Genomic DNA, 26,018 nt, shown 5'->3' with positions numbered 1-26,018 from the left:
TTCCTTTGTTATTAACCCTTAAGGGCCCGTTTGGTAAGCAGGATTGGACTGGATTGGATTGAAAAAGATTGGACTGGACTGGACAAGATTGGATTATGCTGAAAGTAATCCTGTGTTTGGTTTAAGAATGGACTGGACTATTTTATTTATTTCTTTTTAGAAAAAGTTAAATTTAAATTAAATAAAAATATATAATAATAAATTAAAATTAAAATATATAATAATAAATAAATAAAAATAAATAATTCGTAGTAAAAAAAAATAATACATCATATATAATTAAGAATATATCATAAATATATAATAAAATAGTAAAATAAAAATACTTGAATAATATAAAATTGTTTATCTTAAACACTAATTTAATCACTAATTTAATATAAATATTAATTTTTAAAAATATTTATATAAATTTTTTAGTAATTTAAAAATAATATATAATTTTATTGTCATATTTTTTTTCTTAGAATTAATTTAAGTAACTATTATTTAATTAATAATATTCTAAATTTTGAAAACTTATGTATAATAATTTAAAATTATACATTTTCACTAATTTTAATGAATAAGTTTTTGATAAAGAAAATGTATAAATAAATGTGTGATAATTATTTCCTTTAAATAATAGTTAAATTTAAAATATATTAATAAAATTAAAATAAAAAAAAACGATAAAAAAAAAATCTCACCTGCATGGGATTATTTATCCCACCCTGCTGGATGGGATAAATAATCCCAGACAGATGAGGTTAACTGGATTAGTTATGCAGACTTCTAACATGCCCAAACACTGGATTAGACAAATTAGTCTGTCTAATCCAATCCAGTCCTGTACCAAACGGACCCTAAAAAAAACAATAATAAATAAATAAACTTCCAATTAAATATTAAAAAAAAAAAATATTGGAGCTGACAGAGAATGGTAAAGCATTGGGCGTTGCAACTACTCCCCTCTTTGTCTTTGGCTCCGCATATCACTGGTTTCGTCGCTCGTTCATTTACACCGCTCCGACGTATCTCCACCCCCAAGGCAACTACCACTCCCACTCCCACCCTAACCTTACCAAACCAAACCCCTTTCTTCCTTCTTATTTTTATTTTTTTTTTCTTAATGTATTTTTTATTTTGATTCTGATTTACTGATAAATTGATTCAACTATACCCAGATGGCTATGGACAGCTACAAGTTTGGGCCATATAAGATAGACGACAAGGAAGTGTTCTTCAAGTCCCACCTATCCTATGCCATGGTCAACCTCCGTCCTGTTCTTCCTGGTATGGCCCATGACTAACTGTCTATTTCGTCTTTTCCATTGTTTTGTCTTTTGCAAATATCTATATTGCTATTTCATAATTAAGCTCAAGCTAAGTTATGGGATCAATCAACTCTCTTTACATTTGTCCACTTTTGAGTTGATTATATAGCATAACAATTTCTTAATGTAGAATTTCCCTTAATATAGCTTCTTTTTCTTGTCTTTTCTTTCCCTTTCATGTGATGATATCGATGTGTTATTCCAGTTGCGATGATTACTTTTTCTTCCTTTTCTTTTGCAGGTCATATCCTTTTTCTTATGAAGTGTGTGGCATTTTGATATTTGTGAGCTAAATACTTTGATTTTTGATTTGTTTGCATAAAGAAAAAGGACAAATTGTGCTAACTCTGTATTTTTTGGGATTATTATTTTTTGGGTTGTTTTAAACAATTACACAGCAGCTTTTTAAAAGAGTAATCAGTTTTCTTATAATTTGTATGTATGTTTGGTATACAACATCAAGTTATTACAAACTTGTAACATGTAAACCAATTGACCAAAGTTGCATGCTTTAAATTATGTTGAACTTCATTGGCATTGCTACTGGTGCATTCGTAGTAAAATTAGCCCACAAATTGCTTATGAGTCATTTCAACTTTGTTTCCTTGACAATATGTACACGTGCTTGTCTGTCCGAGGCGTGAAGTGAAACGGTTTGTTGATCTCACTGCTGATGAGACTACAGATCTATGGATCACAGCACAAAGGGTTGGTGGCCAGCTTGAGAGCTACCATAAAGCATCATCTCTCACATTCACAATACAAGTGTGTTCCATTATTTTTCTTTCATTTTCTTTCCTTCTCATTTTAATATAAATTTACATTGTTTGTCTTATGGAGTTTTCCATTTTCAGATGATGAATGTAGAATAGCAAGAACCTACATTTTGTGTTTGTTCAATGAGATTCATTTATTTTTTTATCTGTTATGTCTTGATGGAAGCTACTTCATAAGAACCTCCTCATACCATCCCCTTCTACATTCGTTGCTAATCAGCACTGGGAATGATGAAAATGGTGGGAATCCTTTAGAGAAAACTGACTGCTTTGATCTCTGTTTTGAAAATCAAGGATGGACCCCAGGCAGGACAAACTGTACCTCATGTTCACATTCATATTATACCAAGGAAAGTTGGAGATTTTGAGAATAATGATGACATATACGATGCAGTAAGATGGAAAATTCTTCCTGTCCTTGATTTTGGTTACTTATGTTTAAATATTGTCTTATTTGGATTTGGTGGTGTAGATTGACAAAAATGATAAGGAACTAAAAGAAAAGCTGGACCTGGATAAGGAAAGGAAGGACAGAAGCTTTGAGGAGATGGCTCAAGAAGCAGAAGAATATAGAAAGCTATTTTTGTAGACAATGCATATGCATATGATACCAGTTGTTTCCTTTGACTTGTAAGTCAAAACTTATTTGATAAGTGATTCTACATACATACATTTTTCTGCTGTGTACTGTTAACTAAATTGAAAGTGACAAAAAGTTGGGAGTCAGATTACTAACATTATGTGTTAATTAAACGTCACTTACTTTTTTCACTTGAACTTGAAGCTTATTTCTGACTTCGAAGTAATCTCTCTACATATAAGCTTTTTGTAATTTCATGCAATCTGTTCATAAGTTGGGAAATATCGAATAATAATGAGTCTTTGTATCACCATGTCTTGAACAAAATGGACACCAAATCTCAGTACTTTGTCCTTGCATGGTGATAAATTGGAGTAGCCGCGAGTGAAGCAGCTTTAAGGCTGACACATCAGACTATTTGAACAGGAATATGCATCTCTTTTAAGTATATTCTTATATCTTATGACTTCAGCAGCAGCATGTGCTAACACTCTATGCTCAAACTAAGTACTTGACCGAGCCACAACAATTCACTTTTTTGGAGCTCCAAGATAAACACAATAGGCTCGTCGAGTGCCTGTCATTAGGGCGACTTGGCCCATTTTGCATCCGAGAAGCCTTGTAGAGTGAGTGCCTTGATTGAGCTAGTTTTGAAGCTAGCTCCATGTGTAGTTGTGTGTTTCAATTACTTCAACACACCCTTTTTTTAAAAGACTAAAAACTAACTCAGCTTAGTGACAATGTATTTTATGTTAGGCCGAGTAATAGTTAGATATTGAAGTGCCTCACACTATGAGACTATGTTTATAGCAAGGAGCAGCTAGTGTGGAGTAACCTTTAGCACCTTGCGTTTTTTTTTTCTTTGGAAAAGAAGCATTATTATATAAAGTAAACAAAATAGGCCTAATGGCCATTATAGACAATATTATCTAATATTGAGGAAGTCTCAAAAATACCAGTTACATTTTGCGTAAACACCCACCTAACTAAATTGTGAGCAACAAAGTTAAAAGATCTAAACACTTTTTAAAAAATTACATCTCAGAAAAGAGTTCAAAAAACTTCTACAACAAGCAACATAGTTATTAATGTTACATCTAAATTTAGACTCTTAACTTTTAATAACTATGTTAGGATCACTTTCTGTATTAACAAACTGCAAGTCTTTCTCTGCCGCAATACCTTGCATTTTAAGGGCTCTAAGGTGCCACTGAGATTGCTTACCAAATTGTCACGCCTGGCGAACCCAAATATCCCTAGTTAACCATAGGAGTCAAAGAGATCCCTTCACATGTTTGAGTTATGGGTTTTCATCCGCAAAGGGGTGCACCGCCAAGATCAAGATAAGCTCATAACATCTTCAACATTTTCTGTTGGAACTGGATTAAATCAAACCATGAACCAACGTGGAGGTGATGCATTCCTACCACTACATTGATGGTCATTAAAGTAAAAACTTACAAAATAATTTTTAAATAATGCTAATTGGGACAAGAAGATTTGTCAAAAAAATAAAAAACTCAATTGAAATCAATACAAACAATGAAACAAAACATACGCCAATACCATTGTTTTAACACAAATTAGTTGGAAAGTTGAGAGGGGCATGACTTCAGACTTTGTTACTATATATATTATATTATATTATATTTGAAGGTAGTTTCTTCCAACTTTGTTTTTTGAGAAAGTATGGTCTTCGAGTGGGAAATATTTTATTGCTCAGAATCCACCTAGTACCTTCCTTAGATTTATTATAGAAGACACCACCATCAAAAAAGTGAAACTAATCAATCAATAAATTAGATAATAAATTCAAATCTCATCTTCAACTTCAATTCCCATCACAATAACTTGAATACTAATAATAAATTAGATATGGCTATGGAGAAGGAGTTATTCTATGCCTTTGGGCCTCACAAGATTAGCAGCAACGATGTATTTTACACAACCCATCTCTCCTTTGCCTTCGTTAATCTCCGTCCTGTTCTTCCTGGTATAATTTACTTAATTACTTACGAAAATTATGAGCTTATATTCTATAATCAAATAATCCTTCAAATTCTCAAGTTAAAATCAATTTGGAAAGAAAACTCTCTTTCATTTCTGTGTGATATTTATTTAAGTTCTTTTCTTTTGCAGGTCATATCCTTTGTTTTTTCCCCTCTCTAATTTGTTAATCTGTATTGTATGTATACTCAAATTATCTAAAACCCAAAGTTGCATGCTTAATGGTTACGACTAATTAAACTGGGGTTAACTGCTAATTAAACTTCATTAAATATCTGAAGTAAATAGTTTTCAATTTGATTAAACTTAACATATATAATGTTAAGTACATGTACTTGTGTGCCCAAAACGTGAAGTGAAACGCTTTGCTGATCTAACTATTGATGAGACTAACGATCTATGGACAATAGCTCATAAAATCTCTGCTCCCCTCCAGACCTACCACAAAGCATCTTCCCTCACATTCACAATACAAGTAAGATTTTGTTAATTGGGAAAATTATATTTCAAAATTTTTTATATGACTTGCAGTAATCAGTTTTAACATGCTTCAAAATAACTTGTTTTAAAGTTTATATTATTCATTCGTGAAATAAATTGCTTTAAAATCAATTTTCAACACCTAATATTATTTAGTATGTCACAAAAATTAGTGTGATATCCTAAAATATATATCATCATATAAAATAATTTATATTATAATTTGCGTAATTAAGAATTTTACCCCTGAACTTTGACATTAAGTGATGGGTAATGGTTGTTTTTCAACCATGTGAAAATATGGTTGTATTTTTCAACCATGTGAAAAAGTTACAATAGTAATTTTTGACTTGAGACATATGCACATTTTCAACCATGCATTTAATGCAAGATTGATTTTTTGTGTCTTGTTCATACATTCAAGGAGGTCTATAAATAGAGCTCCATCCCTTTCATTTGTTCATCTCATTACAACCATCACAAGCTATTCCAAGAGTGAAGAGTGAGGCTCTTGAGAAAATAGTGAGAATACCTCTTAGTAAGAGAAATCTAAGAAAGTGAGAAAAAGAGAATTCTTACAAAATTATGAGAAATATTTTGTAGAGAGATGATGAGATTGCCATACTAGTGAGTGTGAGAGATTTGACTGTATTCCTCAAGTATTTGTCAGAACTTGAGAGTATAATATTGTGTACCCATTATTATTGTTATAGTAGAAGGTTTACCGTGGTTTTTATTAGCCACGAGATAATTCTTGGCATGTATTTAGTTCTTTGATTATTATTCGTAAAGTACTATTTACGTTGGAAGATATCCAAAAATTCTGAATATGCTCTGTGATTCCAGCTTTGACTGATCTTTCACATCAGAAAGGAATTTTGGAGTCCCCATTGTATTTTCCCGCAAATATTGATCCTGAAGGGGAATCGGAATATTGTCCTTTATTCCCAACATTAAGGTCATTAAAAATGCGTCATGAACTATTGAGATTGTTGGACTTAAAGACTTTTATCCAAATTTAGTAAAAAAATATAGCATGAATGAAAGTTCAAGAGACATAATTTAGTATATTTTAAAGTTCGAGGGGCATAATTTGGTATATATCAAAATCTGGAGAGCATGGTTTAGTACATAAATAGTAAAATTGAATGAAATTAGACAAAAGTCCTTAAATTTAACAATCTCAATAGTTCCGGGGGCATGATTTGGTACATGTCAAAGTTTAGGGGGCAAAAATCATAATTAGTCTTATAATTTCTCTAAGAGAAATGCTAAAAGACATCAATAGTGCCTACTAGTACCTTTTAATATCGCTACTAGTGCCCAATAACAATGCTCTTTTTCTAAATGTCAAATAAATCGCTCTTACCAGTGGAGCAAACTGTATTTATAACAATGTATAATGTACACTACTTTTTATAGGATGGACCTCAAGCAGGACAAAGTGTAGCCCATGTTCACATCCATATTGTTCCACGGAAAGTTGGTGACTATGAGAGGAATGATGATATATATGATGCTGTAAGTAAGAATATAAATAGAAAGTTCTTCCACTAGTCCTTTTAATTTAATTAATATGTATTTCACTTTAACAATGTAGATTGATGACAATGATAAGAAACTGAAGCAAAATATGGATTTAGATATCGAAAGGAAGGACAGAAGTCCTGAGGAGAGGGCTCAAGAAGCTGAAGAATATAGAAAGATTTTCTTGTAGTCTTTTACCATTTCAGCATTGCCTGCTGTAAGGCTCTTATGTTTTTCTATGACACTTTTAATTTCTTTCTTTATTTTCTTTACACTTCAAAATGAGTTGTTTAATTCTAATGCTTTCAATGAATGTGATAGAAGAGACAAAAGTGAATTGAGAGAGCCAGGTTTCTTATTCCTTGATTAACACCACCAATATCTCATAGAACATGATTAAACAACTTTACTTGAAAGTGATGATTTTTTTTTTTTTTATAAAAAAATTTAGATTCTTAATTAAAAAATTAAAAAATAAAAACAATTTTATAGAATATGTAATATGATTTTAAAATATATTTTCACTTTTTTAATATTAAAAATAAAAACCTGATTAAAAAAATATTACTAGACACACCCTATATGTATCGCTCTTGCTGTAAGAGTAGAAAAAGAAGATATCGAATTATGAATATGGAAAAAAAAAACTACAAAAAAAATAAATTGCTCAAATTAAAAAGAGATTTTTACAAAAATACTAGATTTTGAGCAAAAAATTTATAATTTTACTGTCACACAATCTTTTTTACAAAAATATTGTCTTTTTTTGAAACAACCGTAAAATAATAAAACAGACCAATTAAAACAACAGTGGAACGATTAAAAAACAACAATAGAATAATAGTAAAAACTTAGCACAATACACAGTATAATACTTACATAATATTTTTTTTAAATAAATTCCGCCCTAGACTAAAAAAGTTCAAAATTTGAATATGTGGTGTAAAAACCTAATTAAAAATCTCATATTTATCAAAATTTATCAAAAACATGAAGAAGAATGGGCCTAGACTGGGCCTTAAAGGCTTGAGCTTGCAATGAGCCCACTTAGACATATGGCGGGAACATATTATTATTTCCCCAAAATAATAAGAAAAAAGGAAATGAATACTTTTAGTTTAAAAAAATTATTAAACAAATACAGTAAAGCACTACAAACACCAGACTATAGTGGTGGCAGTGCACCCAATGCAGTACTCTCTCTGCCTCTCGTTCCTTGAGACTCAGAGCTTTTAATGAGTCTTCTTCCCGCCTCAAAACCCATCTTTTCAACCTCCAAACTCAGAACAACAATGGAATCCATACTCAAAGTAAGATTTCAATGCCTTTTCTTTTTACTATTATTATTAGTATTTTTAGGTATTCAAAATATATAAGCGATTTCTTCCTCATTTACACTTAGTATATTTCATGTCACTGCTCATCACTCATTGATGATTTTCTATACGGATTAGGGTTTATCCTTGTCAGATTTTTTGTATGTGGCGCTGTAGGAAAATGCATAAGCTATTACTTACTGTGTATAGATTTTATCTGTATAATATGGATTTTTCTTGGTTGCGCAGAATTACTTTGGTTATTCTTCCTTTCGGCCGTACCAGAAGGAAGTGATCGAGAATATTCTAGAAAAAAAGGACTGTATGGTGGTCATGGCAACCGGAAGTGGCAAGTCCTTATGGTAAGCTACCCAAAATCAGTCCATTCATTTTTTTTGGCCCGGGCAAGCAACAGTTTTTTTTTTTTTTAATTCCGGCTGCTGTTTTAACTTTAAGTTTCGATTTCGGGTTAAGAAGTTCGATTAATTTTGGGACTATAGTTATCAGGTACCTCCCTTGATTGCTGGAAAGACTGGAATTGTAGTGAGTCCTCTTATATCTTTGATGCAAGATCAAGTAAGTTTGCAGCGAATTATTCGTGTTCAATGTTCAGACATCATTGGGTTACAAATTTGAGATTAGAGCATTTCTTTCATTTCGCATTATTAGGTGATGGCTTTGAAAGAACGGGGCATTAAAGCTGAGTTCCTTGGAAGTGCTCAGACTGATCAATCTGTCCAGAAGAAAGCCGAGAATGGTCATTTCAATATCTTATATATGACTCCTGAAAAGGCATGCTTGATTCCTAGCAGGTATAATTGGTTTTTGCATTAATGACGTGCCACTATCTTGGAGATCAGTGTTTTGAACTGTTATATGTACATCATTTGCAGGATACATCTAAACTTGAATGAACATATGCAATGCATTTAGGTTTGGTAGTGTAATACTTTTTTGTGTGTTTAGCCCTTCAAATCTACCTAATGAAAATAAGTTGCAAATACATTTTAAAAGGTATCTTAGCCTTGTTGGAAATTATGTTTTAAAATTCTTAAAATGAGAGAAGGAAATAGTGATTTTTTCATTAGTAATTGAGTTGGTGTATATAGTAACAAATCATTGTGGATAGTTATAAACAAGAGTAGACATTTTTGTGACATTATATAATGTTGGATGACTTTTTTTACACGAATTAGTGTCATGATTTTGGTTTCATTTTCAGCTTCTGGTCAAATTTGCTTAATGTGGGAATTTGTTTGTTCGCTGTTGATGAGGCTCATTGTATATCAGAGTGGGGGCATGATTTCAGGTAATCACGTTTGCCTATTACTTTCCAACTTGGACTTCTCAGAAATTTGGCCTCTGCCTTTGGAATCTACTAATGCATTAGATAAATTTGCTTCTGTAATCTGTACTATCGAAATTGGGACTATAAGTTGGAATTGGTAGAGAGTCTGCCGTCATTATGGTCCCTAGATGATTGATAAGATTCGGCAATCTTAAACATGTATATTGGTTATTCAAATTAATTTGATTAAATTTCTCTTTGCAAAAGGCTATTTTTTGTGATCAATTTAACCAATTTTCAATTGGAAATATATGTTATCAACTTATGATCTTTAAATGTTTTATGTAATTTGAATTTTTAAATTTCAATTACCATTCAGAGTACTTTCTTCAGTTTTTTGATTTGTTATTAAGGTTTTCTATTACTTTATTTTATTGTCTTTGGTTTTTGATCATGAAGGTTTTTCCATTTCTTGTCTACATCACTGTGGACTAATACACCGTTTTCCATATTTTTCACACCATCATTACTTGAGGAGTTTGTCCTTTTTGATTTACAGGGTGGAATACAAGCAGTTAGACAAGTTGCGGGGTATTCTTGTGAACGTTCCATTTGTTGCCCTAACTGCAACTGCTACTGAAAAGTATCTCTCTCTCTCCCTCTCTCTCAATTAGACTATTTTGTTTCTTTTGAAATTATCTTTTAAACATGTACCTAATCATCATGTTTGGTCAAATCTTAATTTAAGAGTAGCCTACTTCTAGTTGTGATTGGAGAATGAGGGTTTATATATTTATTTGATTATTTTTAATGCATTATTTCAGGGTTCGAAATGATATCATTAACTCTCTAAAGATGAAAGACCCTGTTGTCTCTATAGGCTCATTTGACAGGCACAATCTCTTCTATGGTGTCAAGTTATTTAATCGCGGTCAATCATCTGTAGATGAGCTTGTTAAAGAAATTGCAAAATATGTAGCTAGTGCTGGTTCAACCATTATTTATTGCACGACAGTTAAGGATGTTGAGCAGGTTCGTTTTTTTACATGCCTACATTTTTGTGAAATGGGATTTTTCATCTGTTACATGTTGTAGTTCACCTATGTTGTTTCTTTTACTAGACAATAGAGATAAGTATATATGTTTTTTTACAAGCACAGCCACTATAGGTTTAACATGACTTGTCTTCAGATTTTTGTAGGCTGTTTGTAAGATTTATCTTGTTCCCGGTTGTATTTTCAAATCACTTTGTTTTGTTAACTCTATTCACCTTTTTTTTCCTTAGATATTCAAGTCACTTCAGGATGTGGGTATCAAGGCTGGAATTTATCATGGACAAATGAATAATAAAGCTCGTGCTGAGTCCCACAGGTTCCAACTTTCATTTTATGTATATTTGCGTAGCAGATTTCATCATTCTTATGTCATGAATACATGCTGTGGAGTGGATGCTTCGGTTCTTTCATTGCCATAGGGTTGCTATGATGTTTATCAGACATAATAATACCATTTTTTCATTTTCTCAACTCTTTCCAGATTATTTATAAGAGACGAATTGCATGTCATGGTTGCTACTATTGCTTTTGGTATGGGAATAGATAAGCCGGACATTAGACAAGTAATTCATTATGGTTGTCCCAAAAGTCTAGAATGCTACTACCAGGAAAGTGGTCGTTGTGGGAGAGATGGTGTGCCATCTATCTGCTGGCTTTACTACACAAGAAGTGATTTTGCAAAAGGAGACTTCTATACAGCTGAATCGCACACAGTACACATCCTTTTCTCTCAGTTGATTTGCTTTATAGCTTCTTAATAAGTTGATTGCCTTATATACAGATTGTATAAATTGAATTGTTAATTCACTTAGCATTTTAAGTAAGCAAGTTCTATTAACAATTGCTTCTGTGGGTTTATCACTGTCATATGAGAGTACTTATGGGTGCTGTTCACCAGGCAACTCAGCGAAAAGCTGTCATGGAGTCACTGATGGCTGCACAACGCTATTGTTTGTTGACTACATGCAGAAGAACGTTCTTGCTTAAACATTTTGGGGAGAATTATCCGGCCGATAACTGTGGTTGGATTTTGCTTCCTTTCACCTTTTGCATTGGAATTGTTGTCTTTTCTAGATTTTTTTTAATATCTAGAGTCTTGATTTGTTACAGGAACTCAAATATAATTTCTTCTTAGCAATTTTTTATTTTGCGAGTTATTCTACATCTCTAGTTCTTTTTGGGGGGCTTTTAGCTTTTTAACATTATTGATTTCATCAACAGCTGCTAATACTGGGCTTTTACGGGAAACATATGGATTTCTTAGCTTGAATACTGTGCTGCCCTGGTTAAGGTTTTGATATTATTTGGTCTATAGCTCAATATTAATAGGAGTTATTTTAAACATTTAGAAATAGTACCAACCTTAGCTTACATAGCAATGTATCTGTAAAAATACCATCAATATTTGATAATATAGGGTGAGTAATATTATAATAGAAAAATCAATTATGAGTTAATATGACTTCTGAACATTGAGATTGTTTTTTTCCAATGATTTAATAATTATGTAAATGTAGTTGACATTGTTGTTTCAGCTTAATTACCACACTACTAGCACAATATCTTCTGCATTAATGTTTAAAACGTTTCTCATTATTGGCTGTTATTATGTTTTCAGGAAATTGTGATAATTGCCTTAGTTCAAAGAATGAGCGTGACATGTCCAGAGAAGCATTCCTTCTACTGGCCTGTATTCGATCGTGCAAGGGGAGATGGGGCTTGAATATGCCTGTTGACATTCTCCGTGGTTCTCGTGTAAGTTTCATCAGTAGGGAATAGGATGGTAGATTTGTTATAATTTGAAGTGTATATTGGTACATATTATTCTTATCCACTTTACTTATATGTTATTTCTTTTTACTTGTAATTTTTTTTCACAGTATTTGCTTTTTGATTCTAAATTGTTTATCGTTGGCCCAGTGTTGCATGTTGTTATTTTTATGGAGTCTAAAGTTTGTTTACCTTGGGGGAATCTTTAGTGCTTAGAGACTAACATGTCTAGACATTTTTATTTTATAGCTTTGAAGGTCGCCCTGTTATTTCCCCATTCGCACTTGAAAAAAGTTGTTTGCTTGCAATTTAACCAATGCAGAACTTGCCACCTTTAAAGAAAACTAGTAAATAATTTAGTTGCTAATCTGGCATATGGAAAATCCTTGAGCAACAGAAGTTATAGGGTAGGCTAACTTTGAAAATTATTTTTGCCTAAAATTAGATTTATCCATGAGAAGTTTTGCAATTCAATTTTCTACTAGTTTTTTTTTTTAATTTTTTTTTTATTTTTTAAGTAGCTTGCTACTAGCTTGAAATAGTGTAATGATATACATACTTAGGTTCATACTGTACTGTTCCTTAATAAATAAAGGTGTACAATTGATGTATTATGAGTTTCCCCATCCCCTCTTTTTCTTTGATTTGTCCTTGTACTGTTGGTGCAGGCAAAAAAGATTTTGGATGCTCAGTTTGACAGGCTTCCACTTCATGGCCTTGGCAAGGATTATTCTGCAAATTGGTGGAAAGCTCTAGCTCATCAGTTAATTTCTAACGGTATAGAGATTACACTTCTAATACTGTAGTTGATTTGGGTTGACCACCATTATAAAATACTCAGAGCTTTTTTTTTTTTATCTAATAAATTACTTAGAGCTTGAATACTGCAGTAGCTTGATAACTATCAAATAATTAGCAAAGCATTAGTAAATTTTTTGAAACTGCTTACATCATATTGCGTTGACACTTGCCCTGAATGCTGGGATGGGTGTTATTTAAGTTATCTTTGGTTTATGCTGATAAAATTGGTTTTTGTAATTGACCTGTTTATAACTTGAGATTGTAATTCATACAGATTATTTGACGGAAACTGTAACTGATGTGTTCAAAACTATAAGGTGCACAGTTTTCCATCTAAATTTCATTCAAAGCTGCATGTGGTGTATGCTTTCAGTTATTAAATTTAGTTTATTCATCATTTATCAGAGTGAGTCCAAAAGGGGAACAGTTTCTTAGTTCTGCCACACCTGATTATCAACCACCCCTGGTTCTGTCAGTGACCAGTGAAATGATGGACGATGAGGAAAATAAAAGCGTTGCTGGCAATGGAGAAATTAAAAGTTTGGGTACTTTGGAGAGTGAAGGATTTTCTGAGGTTGGTGTACTATTAGTACTTTTGTTAATTGATTATTTCCTTTATCTGCCACTCCTGCTTCACTTCAGATATTCACTTTGGCACATTATTTTTTACAGACTGAGGCAAAATTTTACCACATGCTTTTAGAAGAAAGAATGAAACTTGCGAAGGAGCTTGGAACAGCTCCGTGAGGGTTTTACCCTTCTCTTTCACAATAATACTGTCCAAGTCATTGGTCGTTAAAATTTTTGTTTTGACATATTTCCTAGAGCTGGTTTCGGGAAATTGATCTGTTCTTTATAATCCTTTGTAGATATGCCATATGTGGCGACCAGACAATGAAAAGAATTGCATTGACTCGACCATCTACGAGAGCACGCTTAGCAAACATCGACGGTGTCAACCAGGTATCTCTTCAGGGTGGGAGAAATGACAAAGCAATCCACAAATTAGAATAATTTTTCTATTGCATCATGCACATTTTTACCATTTGTCATTGAGGTCATGAGTTCTTCAAGGTCTTGACTTGAAACTTAACTTGATGCTGAATGAAATCTTAACTGAGCTAATGTTGCAGCACTTGGTAACGAAACACGGAGATCGTTTTCTTCAAGTTATTCAGCAGCTATCACACCGTCTTAGCCTTTCCTTGGATGGAGAAGCAAACTTACAAACTGCTATTACCAGAAAAGTCTATCCAGTGTCCGATCAACAAGGGGTGTCCAATCAACAGAGAAAGTTAACACCAGCAAAGTTTGAGGCTTGGAAAATGTGGATGGAAGATGGTCTCAAAATAGAGAAAATTGCTGTAAGTTTTTATTTCATAATTACACTAACATAATTTTTCTGGATTTGTATTTCATTCTCTGGCTTTTTCTTTTTTCTTCATAGAACTTCCCAGGTAGGTCAGCTCCTATAAAAGAACAAACTGTTATTGACTACATACTCGATGCGGCCCGAGAAGGGTTGGCAATGGATTGGATGAGATTTTGCCAAGAGATCGGACTAACACACGAAGTGTTGTCAGATATTCAGAGTGCCATTTTAAAGGTTGGCTCGAAAGAAAAGTTGAAGCCTATAAAGAATGAATTACCAGAAGATGTAAGCTTACAATACAACCTTGAACATTTTTCCATAAGTACAATACATATATAATTATATATAATCACTCAAATATGCTTTGTATAATGACAGGTAAGTTATTCACATATCAAGGTCTGCTTGACAATGCAAGAGATTGGGGTGTCTCCCTCGGATACTATGTCCAACTGCCACAAGAAACCTGCAGATCTGCCCATAGACTCTGATGAGGATCCAGTATCAAAAAAACGACAAAGAGTCGTTGAACCAGCGGAAGGAATCTCCACACCACCGGAGGCAACTGAGGATTCTGTGCTAGATTGGATTAAGAACTTTAAGGATGGAGTGAGTTCAATGCTAGATATCTATTTTTTGTCAAACTATTGTTTTCGTTGTTATGTTTACCAATTCGGGTTTATTGCCAGGTTACTCTATCAGATATCGTGAAGCACTTTAATGGATCTCAAGAAGAATCTATCAATGAGCTAATCTGTTCTCTTGAAGCTGAATTTTTAATCTATAAGAAGAATAACGTATATAAGATTATGTAATTGAACCAAAATGTTTTCATGTAGATTCCTTAAATCCCTTGTCTTATATAGTACCATTTTCAATGGAGTAGCATGTTTTTCAAGTCCTTTGTTATCATATTCAAAAAAAAAAAAAAAAATTTACATTTTTTGAATCAATTTATTATTTTTCCTTTAGTTATAGAGAAAAGAATAGGGGTGTTCATAAAATGGTCTATCTAATTCAATTTGCACGATTCAATCTAATTCAATTCACAAAGTGTGAATATTCGTACTTGTGCAGATTAGATGTTGATTGACATTTAAAAGTAATTGATCTAATTTAATTTACGCATATTTATAAAAAAATTTAAAAAATTGTATGTATAAATAATATTATGTAAAGAAAATAATAATTTAAAAGTTTAATACCTATAATACAATTATATTTCTGTATATTTTTTTTTATATAATTTTTATTCTACGTACAATTTAAAAAAAAATTAAACATTTCTTTATAAATACAATTTTTTTTTCTTTCTTTTGAATTTGTTATTTATTATTTTATTTATTTTAATTTTTTGTTGGAGACATAAAATAACAATAATTTGTTTTATTTTATTGCTAGTTATGTGAAACAAAATTTTTTTTTTTCATAAATATTAAATAATTTAATATTAAAAAGTAACAAATTCAAAATAACTGATTCAATTCGCACTTTTGCGGATTGGATTAGATTCAATTTGAGTTGTTGTGCGGATTGGATTGAAATCAAAAATGAAATCTGTACTTAGTGTGGATTGAATGTACTATAAGCAAAATAGTGAGTATTGGATTGAATGAATACTCCTAAAAAAGACAGTAGCATAAGATAAATCCATATTATTATTATAGTTAAATTGATAAAATAACTATTATTGCAAATGTAAATCTTTTCACCTATTTTGATAATTTAAAATTCTCATACATTCAGAAAGTTAAAAAAAATTATGATTATTCATTTCTTTTGTCTTTAATATTTTAACTAATTAAATAATTCTTATCCATTTATTTTTATACACTAAAGTAGTTTTAATTAAGTGTTTTATTTTTCTTTAGTTGTTTTACATAAATAATTTTTGGAAATTCCTCTAGTAGAATCCTAAAAAGATTGTTTGGGTAGATTTTTTATCTGTTGCGGCATTTAGATAAATTTTTTAATCTATTTGTTTTTTTATATGATCTCTTACGTTAAAGTTATTTAGAACCACTTGCAAATTTTTAAAAAATTTCGAATAGTTTACAATACCGAAAGTTAGGTTAAACTGTTGAGAATCATGGGGTTCCATTTCAAAACTAATTGGAAATGAGTGGAGTAGTCCATGTTCTTATATATGACTCAATTCTCTACTATTTATTCTATGTGGGACAATGTCCACAACATAAACAATTACTTGCCACGTGTATAAGAAAAAATAATTGCGCGTGCAGCAAAATATGTAAATCGTAGTTGAAATTTGGGTTGGAGCTTGGGATAGTGGTGGTGTAATAGACTATCCTATTTTTCACTAGAGTTAATCTTCTATGTACCTTCAATCTATGTCTTCCTCAATTCCCATCATTCCCATTCTAATTCTACAAAATTTGTTTTCATTAGACAACTGTAGAACATAAGATTCTTTCTACCAGATTATACATAGAGATTTTGTACCTAGAGTTATGTTGCTTTTTAATAGGTGAAGAAATGACAACATACACCTATTGTCTATATAATAATAATGTATTAACCTTTTGTTCATGCCTTAATGAATAACGATGGGATATAAATATGCTCTCACATGTGATGTGAAGTATATGTATCAATACTGTATATTGAATACTACTAACCAATTGTATACTATGCAGTTAGTAGTAAGATGAAATTGAATACAAATGAGAAGAACACGAGGAGATTAGATTGAGAACACGAGATGTCTCTCTGCGATGCTGTGGAAATGGCAGAGTTCTTCCAAATCTAATGCTACCCTCTCTGGAGCATCAAAACAGATTCTTGCTCTTTAATGTATTTTCTAATCTCAAGATTGCTTATTTGTATCTCTCCACTTGTCTCAAAATTCAAATTATATCATTCTTTATATAAGTCCAAAAAGATAGAAAGAATCCATTTAAAATTAGGATTTAAATTCAAAAATACTCGTACGGCGCTATAGCGCCAAAGACACAGTACTATAGTGCCATACATGACTTCTCGATATCACCCATGTGCTAATTTTTTTTTTCTTCGTTTTATTTTTTTTCTTAGGAGTGGCACTATAGCGTTACAGGCTATTTTTTCGTCGCTCTTTTACTACTTCGACCTTGCTCAGTAACGCATTTGGACTTTAAATGAGATGATTTAACATGTTTTGAAAAATTGAGAACGAGCTCTATCATTTTAGGTTTCATAAGGTCTTTGAGAAAATGATGAAAATATTATCAAAAATTGGCTCAAAGATCTCAGTCTATCACAAAATTATCTTTTAAGCACAAATTTACAAACTTAGAGAAAACACATCAAATTTATACAAAACTTTAAGAAATTAATATTAATTCATCTAATAATTAACTAAGAATGAGTGAACAACAATCAAGAACAAAATTAATTTCAATCTAATTTACAAGGCACAAATTAACAAACAAAAATTCAATAGCAGTACCTTGTTAGCAACTAATTGAACGAGCATCCTCATTTGATCAGCTAAAATTAATATAGTTTAAAAGTGTCAAAAAACCACCTCTATAAAATGAGCTATTTTAACCTTTTTTAAGTGATGGATAGTAGCTTCTCTAAATCAAGAGCTGATTTTTTCTATACAATTGAGTTCTAATGCTATATCTCACTATTGAAGCTGGCGGTTTGAACGATTGGGGCACTACTCGGTTAAGAGTGCCTACATGTTCTTACAAGAAGAAAAAGGAGCTTGGCCTGTTAATGGAGCTATGGGTTTTTGGAAGGATTTATGGAGTTTAAAAGTTCCCCTTAAAGTTAGCAACTTTTTATGGAAGGTGGCTTCAGGCTCGTTACCAACTTGTGTCCAATTGGAAAAAAGATACATTCCAGTTAACCCAACATGCCCCTTGTGTCTCACTATAGCTGAAACTATTTTTCATGCGTTAGTTGGGTGTTTTCATGCTCGTGCTTGCTGGAACAGGACAAGTGTGGATGTTGGCAGCAATATGGATGATGATTTCAGCAATCAGCTGCTGGTGCTGCAATGCTGAGGAAGAGAAGGCGAGTTGGAGGAGGCGACTATGGTCAGCTGGGCCATTTGGCGTGCCAAGAAGGACTTTGTTTGGCAGCAAAAAAGTTGGACTGTTGCAAATGTGGTTACATCAACAAGAATGCTACTTGATCAGTTCAAAGACGCTCAAAAAAGAAAGGGTCTTTCCTTGTCTTCGTTGTTCGACAGAGGCCATTTGTTTGAGCATTGGAGTGCACCTTCTTCAGGAAAGATCAAGATTAATGTTGATGGCGCCTTATTTGAGCATGAAGGCAGGTTTGGGTGGGGTTGTGTGGCTCGCGACTGCCATGGTAATGTCGTGGAGGCTTTCAATCAGGGTCATTTGGGGAGGGTTCAACTCGAAGTTGCTGAGATGGTTGGCATCAAAAAATCATTAAGTTGGATTGATCATCACAATTGGGGACAAGTAATTTTGGAATTAGACAGCTTGGTATGCATACAAGCTATTCAAAGTAAAATCTCTACGTCATTTTCTTTTGGTCTTTTAGTGTATGATGTTCGTGTGTTGCTTTTATCTTTAGACAATGTTGAATTGTGTTTTGTCAAATGATTTGCAAACAAGCCGGCTCACTGCTTAGCCAGAGATTCTTGTTTTTCTCCAAGTCGTGTGCTTCAATTGGAGGATTGTTCCTTTGAAGAACGTTCTATTGTTTTTAACGATTTAATTAGTTAATAAAGATACCGATTTGAGTAAAAAAACATAGTAGTTTTTCTATATTTACAGAACATTATTTATTACTTTATTTTTAATTATATATATATTAATATTAAAAGTATAAATAAAAGTAATAAATATTTTTATAAATATAATATTTAAATGATACAGAAAATAAATTAGAAAAACTTATATAAAGTGTAAAATAAAAAATAAAAAAAAAAAAAGGATTTTGATAATATATTTTAAAGAATAAAGTAGAGATGCTGATATAAGTGTTTAATAAAAAGAGGAATGCTAAAATTATGTAGCGGATTCTTCAAGTTTTACAAATGCACAAACTAAAATGGAAATTAGTGGTTCAGTAGTTCAATAATGACAATTCTAAAAATTAACTGGATTTGGTAGGATGAATGAACCAGAACCAGCACATGCCGTAGATTACCATAGCACCAAATTAACAAACCAAATGCATTGATTACAACATTCTAATTAACTCTCTAAAATCATTCTAACCTCATCATTCCATGTCATGCTTGTGTTTTCAAACTCTGAATGAATCAGAAAAGAAAAAAACAAAGATATATATATATATATACTAGGTGAATGTACGTGCCGAGCCACATATTGCTAGTTTCATTTAAGATTTTGGTCTTTTTAAGATTTTAAATATATTTTATTTTTAAAAATTACAAATTTTTTGTTTGAAAAAATTAAATATTTATATTTGAAATATTATTTGATAATGTATCAAAAATAATATTAGTGTAATTATAAAATTGTAAATAAATTTATTATTGGAGTAGTAGATTATTCTATTTAGTTCTTTTTTTAAGATAGTAATGTAAGTTTATATCTATAAATATTCTGTTAAGTGTTAATATTATATGATCAACTGCATTTATAAAGCCAATGACAGAAGTGGTATATCTGCAATCACACAAAGATAGAAGTGGTATTTCTGCTAAACCATGACACTTGAATCATCGGGGCGAATTAACACCAACCAATAAGAAAGAAAAAAAACAGAAAACCATTTTGAAAAATGGAGAACTTTACTATTTTTTATTTATAAGAAAATTTCATGGAAGTCATTACATAAACATAGACTAAGAAGAATCCCCTCCTGATGAAATATAAGGAACAATCACTATTACATAGAAAACCAATAACTCTTCAATGAAGATCACAATAAGGAAGAAATACCTTACGGAAGAACTCAAATAGTGCAAGTCGCCACCAATGATTTGCAATGCCCAACTATTATTCCAGAATTTTCATGACAAAATTCAAATTTTTTAGCGCTAACCTGATCGAATTTTTCAACAACATAATATATATATTTATGAATATATGAACTTTAATATTTTTCTGTTCAAATTTAAAGTGAAACAGAAAATAAAATTTGAATATATGAACTTTTAAGTATTGTATTTAATATATGCATTTGATTAGAAGTAAGAAAATACAAATTGGAGAAAGTTTCAACAACATAATATATATATTTACAACTCAAAATTAATTAAGTTATAGACTTACTTTTACAAGTAAAGAACCCCACAGAATAAAGCATAATAAATACAATATACCTAATGAACACAAACACAAACACAAAAAATTACATAAACAATTTGTTTCTTCACTAAAGAGTAATTTAATTTTATTGGTCACTTTTAGAAGTGAGTGTGATAAGAGAAATCATTAGTCAATAATAAGTCATAAGTGGTGAGAAAACAAATTAGACAAAAAAGATCTTGTGAATGCAATTATATATACAAAAAAAAAAAAAATAGAAAAGAAAATTGGTCTCTAATTGAACGCAATGTAATGAAATCACATACATATGTTAAGACTATCGATTATATATATATATATATTTATTAGCAGAAGAGTAACAAATTAAAGCTAGACTTTACCTTCAACTGCTTCAAAGCAATCCTTCCATGTATACTGGTTTTTAACTTTTCTTGCTACAACCTAAGTGAGCCAAAGACCCATTACAGGAAAATTAACATATGCAAAAATAATAGATCAAATATTCAAGTTTTCAAATTAAATGATAATAAAACCAAATTAAGAATTAACTCCAATAATCTTCAAATATATTGACAACATCATTCATGCGGCACCACTCAACTCCTGGGAAAAAATCAATATTGACAATCATTAACAAACAACCAATCATTTATTACCTGAAAGGAGTCATCTCCAATCGTTGGCAGTCAAGAAGAGGGATTAGATGTTCCCTATACCCTATCATTTATTCAATTATTTTATATTTTGGGAAGAAGAGGGTTTTAGCTTTTCTCTCTACCAAATTGTCTTCTGTTTTGCAATGCTGGTTTTTCCCAATCGAGAGGGAGAAAAATTGTGATTATTTATTATTATAAATTAAAAAAAATTATTAATATTCTCCTAGGTTTGTTAGAGAGATATGTGACTAAGATGATTTTTTTAATTTAAAAAGAGAATATTAATATTTAAAAGATTGTTTAATTTTTTGGTTTAATTATTGGGTTTATTTGTTAACGGGAGATCAAACCTGATCGTTAAATTTAACAGAATATTCTTTTATTTTTAAGTAATATTCTGTTAAACCAAGAATTTCCGTTAGATAGGCACTTTTAATATATAAAGATAAAGATATATATTTATATGCAACAAATATGAGTGATGTACTTTCTGGTTATGTGTTAAGAATAGTTTTTATAAATTGTAAAAATTAATATTTCATTCTGAGATCATTTAAGCCAATTCAGGAAATTAAATAATGGGGAATTACTCCAAATACTATTTTTTAACTTTTTTTTTTAAATTTACGGTTTGAATTTCTAAAGTAGTTGCAGCGCTAGTTGCAATAGGAGCTTCCATACAATTTTTTATTGTAATTTAAGTTGCAGCGCTAATTGCAAGAGGTGTTTCTATGCAGAATTTCGTAAAAATACAAAAAAAAAAAAAAAAAAAAAATTAAAGTGTAAAAATGAAAAAATCCCTTAAATAATTCCCTCTGGTAATCTTGAATTTACTTTAGGAACTACTAAAACGATCAAGTTGGGTCCAATCCATGAAAGTCAGCACTAGTATATATGTGTATATGTATGTAAGTATGCATCAAATTGAACTTGGTTATCCTAGTTAGATTTTTTGTGAAGTTGGCCCGGCATTACACTTTCTCTCAGTGTTCTCCCTTTAAGATGGGTAACCAACTGTTATGGTAAGTACCCAAAATTGTACAAGTCCAAGTAAAAATTATGTCCCCTACCTACTTAAAAACAGGAGGGATCACATTGTTACAAACATATTTTCCTCCAAAAAAAAATTGTCAAACTTGACATGTTAATCTTTATGCATGGCATCATCTAGATCCAGTTCCAGGCCAACTCGTTTTTTAATCGAGGCAGTGGCATCTAGTCGCGTTCTGCATTTTCTCTCCAGCTCTTTGAATCTTTCAGAATCGAAATTGTGTTTCTTAATCAGCTTTCTCTGCCTGGAGAGGAAGAGCCTCTTCATCAGGTCTTGGTAGGTTGGATCTCTTGAAGTGATCATAAAGTAGGCATAGCCTATGACTAAACCGGTAGTTGTGGAGAAGAAGGCAATAGGCTCCATTACATCCCAAGAGAATTCCCAGAATGTTAACCGGAAAAAGATCACAACCTGTAATGTCGCTAGGACCAGCCCGGTCCAAAGTATTCGTCGGACATGTTTATGAGCCAAGACATCAATTTCTTCCTTCTTCTCATGCAGTGCCCTTAGCTCATCTCTCAAGGGGTCATCATCTGGAGTTAAAGCAATGGGAACTGCTCTTCTTACCAGATCCACCACCTGAACAACCAACAAAACAAGAATGAGGACAACCAATCCATCAGAAATCCCAAAACGTAGGACTTGTGATGCCCAAAAGCAAATCATTAAATTATTGGGAAAGTCTAGCATACCCCCTAAAGGATTAACCTGGTACACCTCGTATCTTAAGTATTCAAGAAACTTTTTAGTATAATTTTTTTTATTGTGAAGGTTGTAATTATTTAGGAGTAGCTATAGAATTTCAGAAAATTTCGAATAGTTTATATCAAAAATAAATTTTAAATATTTTCAGTAATTGTTTTAACTTAATTTTTGACACTGTAAATTGTTTAGAATTTTTTAAAAATTTATGTATAATTCTAAATAACTAGGAAGTATATGATAATAAAAGGAAAAAGAATGACAAACTAGATATGAATCTACCGAAACATACACATTTTTCCTAAATTATTTTGCTGAGAATATTGTAGATATCATGGCTTGACAGGCGAGCAATATAGGTACACTACAACACTTTCAGTTACACATACATACACATTAAGAATATTTCGATGTTCTGAACTATTGTAGATGCTTGTGCTTTTTACTTTCTGTAAAAAGAAGTAAGTTGACTCCAAATTGAAAAAGTGAGTTGATGTAACTACAGGACTGGAGTAGTTTATAGGGGTATACATAAATCGATCCAATCCAATGACAATTGACTGATTTAATTATAACTGACCGTTAAACATCAAAAATTCAATTATAATCGGATTAGATTGGATATTATTTTTTAATATCTAATTAGATCGGATGGGATATTGAATGGGATGTCCGAAAATCTAATAAATCTAACATTTAATTAAACTAATTAATATTTTAATTCAATTTAAATGAATAATTAAATTTTATATTGTTATACGTAAAAAATTATTTATAAATAAAAATTAACATTAATTTTTGTTTAGATTGAATGAATCCAATTAAATCCAATAAATATTGAATTTAAAATGTTAGATGAATCCAAACCAATCTAATGTCTAACATATTATTCTAGATAACCCTAAATTAAAGCAATAGATATGCATAAAATACATCCAATAGATAGAATCGTTCCAATCCAATATTCATTGGATGTTCGATCGATTGGATAATTAAAACTAATTGAATTAAATCGGATAATAAAATTTAACATCTACTACATAATTGATAGACCTAAACATATTGCATGTGGTCCAATAAACACTCTAATTTATAGTGAAATACCAAAATAATAATAATAATAATGGAAAGTGACTGATTCTTGGAAAATAAAGAGAAGAAGATAAAATAGGTTCCTTCCTCCTTGTTAATGGTGGACCATGTGAATTCTACATCACTAGTCAATTGAGAAACCACCCAATCAAAAAATTCAAAATCAAACCTTAAGTTTATGGTACCCTAGCACAATGAAATAAACCAACCAAACCTCGTATTTATGTTTTAGAATAGAGATGTTTTTTTTTTTGTTTATAATAAAAAACCTAAATTTATATTATTATTCATCTCCAACAAACAAATCTAATCTATGGTTGTTTATAGACACTATGTATTGTACATATATAATAAAAAAAAGGTAATAATTTCATTAATTTTCCCCTGAAAATTCTCATCTCCAAACACGTGATACACACCTAACATATCAGCATATTCCTCTCTTGTATGAATGAGAAGAAAACGCTTGTAGCTAAAGGAACAATCTTTTGAGTACAAAAATGGTGAAATTTCAGAGAGCCAAACAAACAGAACAACAAGTATGGAGAAACAGAGCTGACCCACAAATCAGATGAAAACACAAATAAATGGGTCCAATTCAAATTCAATAATAAAAAAAGTTTAAACAAAAACAAAAAGAAGAAGAAGAAGGGTTCGTACCTTATCTGGGTGAAGATAAACCTTATCCCGGAAGAGAAGGATAACGCCGGCCTCATCAAGGATTCTGGCAAAAGCGGCGGCCTCATCGGAAGTTCTAGCGACTCCAATGCTTTCACAAGCCTCTAAAAGCTCACAATACGAAATCACCTCTTTCCCTTCTGAACCAAGTCTCGCTTTCAGTGCCTCAACATTCACCAGCCTCATTAGCTTCTTAGCCTCCGAGAACGATATGGGATCTGATTCACCGTTTTCTTCTTCATCATCGTCGCTGTTTTTTCTTCTTTTACCGTTGCCATTGGATGTTGAAGGGTCAATCGACGATGAAAATGCCCTAGCCGACCCAATGGATAATAAGGGAAGAAAACAGAGGTTTTTTGAGGTTACATAATCTTGGGTAACGAAAACCCTAACTCCTCCGAACAAAGTAGAAGAAGAAGGAGGAAGAAGAGAAGGGGTTTTTGTTCGTTGTAAGCCATGGCTAACCACGAATGATTTCTGGGTCTGCTTCAGTAGCAGACTTCCTCCATAAGACCACCATTTCCTCCTCCACATTTCTCTCTGTTCTTCTAAACAGCTTTTTTTTATATATATATATAAAATAAAAAATATATCTTTATATGAAAGGCCCCAAAATCAGTTTACGCTGCTAAATCTAATCAAAGGTCAAACAAAGATAACTGTCATTTACAGGTATAGCAATAATAATGGGACCACAAATATAGCTCTCTCTCTAATCTCCATTAGTATTGGCTATAATCTATTCTTAGAATTACCTATTATATAACTGGGGATTTCAATTTCTTTCTTTGGAAATTGAGACATGGGTTTTATTGATTTAAATAAACAAAGAGGAAATAAAGAAAAAACAAAAAATAAAATCAATATTCTATTTATATTAAATAGTTCATTTATATTCTCGAGAAATGGAGATTGGAGAATATAAATATCTTTATTAAAAATATATAATAAATCTAAAATTGGTGTTGAATAAGTGGGAGGGTGAGAATTAAAGAGCAAAAAAGCAAAAACAAAAAGCCAAGTGCAACGTAATGAAGCAAAGGTGGATCTCCAAGCACCTGTTGGATTGGTTCATATGATTTTTTTTTTCTCTCTTTTTCTTTCTTTCTTTCTTTCTCCACTATATGTCTTTACACACTTATTAGTTATTTCTGGGTGGTGTGGTGTGGTGTTAGATAGTAATAAGTGAAAATTATAAGGGTTGGTTTAGAAGGGTAGGTAGGTAAAGTGTAGCCTTTCAGCCACACAAAAGGGTACCTTTAAGGCAATGAGAGACTTGTTAGATCTATCGTTTTTCTCAATTTCTTTCTCTTGTCGCAATCGAAAA

The 26,018-nt window shown here is 31.5% G+C and overlaps 4 protein-coding genes and 1 long non-coding RNA gene across 5 annotated transcripts; 3 read left to right on the top strand and 2 right to left on the bottom strand.

Annotated features, from left to right (window-relative positions):
- Nucleotides 1-871: 871 nt before the first annotated feature.
- LOC115718529 (bifunctional bis(5'-adenosyl)-triphosphatase/adenylylsulfatase FHIT) lies at nucleotides 872-2,869 on the top strand. The gene is made up of 5 exons (XM_030647330.2): nucleotides 872-1,030; nucleotides 1,167-1,277; nucleotides 1,935-2,081; nucleotides 2,387-2,485; nucleotides 2,565-2,869. The coding sequence occupies exons 1-5, from the start codon at nucleotides 920-922 to the stop codon at nucleotides 2,679-2,681; spliced, it is 585 nt and encodes a 194-aa protein (XP_030503190.2). The 5' UTR covers nucleotides 872-919; the 3' UTR covers nucleotides 2,682-2,869.
- Nucleotides 2,870-3,950: 1,081 nt separating this feature from the next.
- Nucleotides 3,951-7,044, top strand: LOC115720861 (bifunctional bis(5'-adenosyl)-triphosphatase/adenylylsulfatase FHIT-like). The gene is made up of 4 exons (XM_061108859.1): nucleotides 3,951-4,665; nucleotides 5,006-5,154; nucleotides 6,582-6,680; nucleotides 6,760-7,044. The coding sequence occupies exons 1-4, from the start codon at nucleotides 4,548-4,550 to the stop codon at nucleotides 6,874-6,876; spliced, it is 483 nt and encodes a 160-aa protein (XP_060964842.1). The 5' UTR covers nucleotides 3,951-4,547; the 3' UTR covers nucleotides 6,877-7,044.
- A 742-nt stretch (nucleotides 7,045-7,786) lies between these two features.
- On the top strand, nucleotides 7,787-15,263 carry LOC115721363 (uncharacterized). The gene is made up of 20 exons (XM_030650648.2): nucleotides 7,787-7,996; nucleotides 8,252-8,364; nucleotides 8,503-8,578; nucleotides 8,672-8,814; nucleotides 9,225-9,311; nucleotides 9,850-9,933; nucleotides 10,115-10,322; nucleotides 10,576-10,661; nucleotides 10,827-11,058; nucleotides 11,244-11,367; nucleotides 11,964-12,100; nucleotides 12,784-12,892; nucleotides 13,191-13,233; nucleotides 13,322-13,490; nucleotides 13,589-13,659; nucleotides 13,786-13,879; nucleotides 14,050-14,280; nucleotides 14,364-14,573; nucleotides 14,667-14,897; nucleotides 14,978-15,263. The coding sequence occupies exons 1-20, from the start codon at nucleotides 7,922-7,924 to the stop codon at nucleotides 15,101-15,103; spliced, it is 2,649 nt and encodes an 882-aa protein (XP_030506508.2). The 5' UTR covers nucleotides 7,787-7,921; the 3' UTR covers nucleotides 15,104-15,263.
- Nucleotides 15,264-19,818: 4,555 nt separating this feature from the next.
- LOC115722146 (uncharacterized) lies at nucleotides 19,819-21,320 on the bottom strand. The gene is made up of 3 exons (XR_009685975.1): nucleotides 21,169-21,320; nucleotides 20,893-20,953; nucleotides 19,819-20,236 (listed from the first exon to the last, which is right to left on the bottom strand). It is a non-coding gene; the product is annotated as an uncharacterized LOC115722146 (long non-coding RNA).
- Nucleotides 21,321-22,027: 707 nt separating this feature from the next.
- On the bottom strand, nucleotides 22,028-26,018 carry LOC115719568 (calcium uniporter protein 6, mitochondrial). Its single transcript, XM_030648666.2, has 2 exons — nucleotides 24,674-26,018; nucleotides 22,028-22,798 (listed from the first exon to the last, which is right to left on the bottom strand). Exons 1-2 carry the CDS (start codon nucleotides 25,223-25,225, stop codon nucleotides 22,313-22,315), a joined length of 1,038 nt encoding a protein of 345 aa, XP_030504526.2. The 5' UTR covers nucleotides 25,226-26,018; the 3' UTR covers nucleotides 22,028-22,312.

This window comes from Cannabis sativa, chromosome 2 (genome assembly GCF_029168945.1).
Source record: "Cannabis sativa cultivar Pink pepper isolate KNU-18-1 chromosome 2, ASM2916894v1, whole genome shotgun sequence".
NCBI classification, from domain to species: domain Eukaryota; kingdom Viridiplantae; phylum Streptophyta; class Magnoliopsida; order Rosales; family Cannabaceae; genus Cannabis; species Cannabis sativa.
This window is presented reverse-complemented; position numbering and strand designations above follow the sequence as displayed.

Bases quoted from the DNA above. Each gene is read 5' to 3' on its own strand.
- LOC115718529 (XM_030647330.2), top strand. From the start codon at position 920: ATGGTAAAGCATTGGGCGTTGCAACTACTCCCCTCTTTGTCTTTGGCT. The intron at 1,031-1,166 runs GCAACTACCACT...AACTATACCCAG, and splicing joins GACGTATCTCCACCCCCAAG to ATGGCTATGGACAGCTACAA. The intron at 2,486-2,564 runs GTAAGATGGAAA...TTGGTGGTGTAG, and splicing joins ATGATGACATATACGATGCA to ATTGACAAAAATGATAAGGA.
- LOC115720861 (XM_061108859.1), top strand. From the start codon at position 4,548: ATGGCTATGGAGAAGGAGTTATTCTATGCCTTTGGGCCTCACAAGATT. The intron at 4,666-5,005 runs GTATAATTTACT...TATAATGTTAAG, and splicing joins TCTCCGTCCTGTTCTTCCTG to TACATGTACTTGTGTGCCCA. The intron at 5,155-6,581 runs GTAAGATTTTGT...TACTTTTTATAG, and splicing joins CCCTCACATTCACAATACAA to GATGGACCTCAAGCAGGACA.
- LOC115721363 (XM_030650648.2), top strand. From the start codon at position 7,922: ATGAGTCTTCTTCCCGCCTCAAAACCCATCTTTTCAACCTCCAAACTC. The intron at 8,579-8,671 runs GTAAGTTTGCAG...TCGCATTATTAG, and splicing joins TATCTTTGATGCAAGATCAA to GTGATGGCTTTGAAAGAACG. The intron at 12,893-13,190 runs GTATAGAGATTA...TAATTCATACAG, and splicing joins TCATCAGTTAATTTCTAACG to ATTATTTGACGGAAACTGTA.
- LOC115719568 (XM_030648666.2), bottom strand. From the start codon at position 25,225: ATGTGGAGGAGGAAATGGTGGTCTTATGGAGGAAGTCTGCTACTGAAG. The intron at 22,799-24,673 runs GTACGAACCCTT...TTGGTTGTTCAG, and splicing joins TTTATCTTCACCCAGATAAG to GTGGTGGATCTGGTAAGAAG.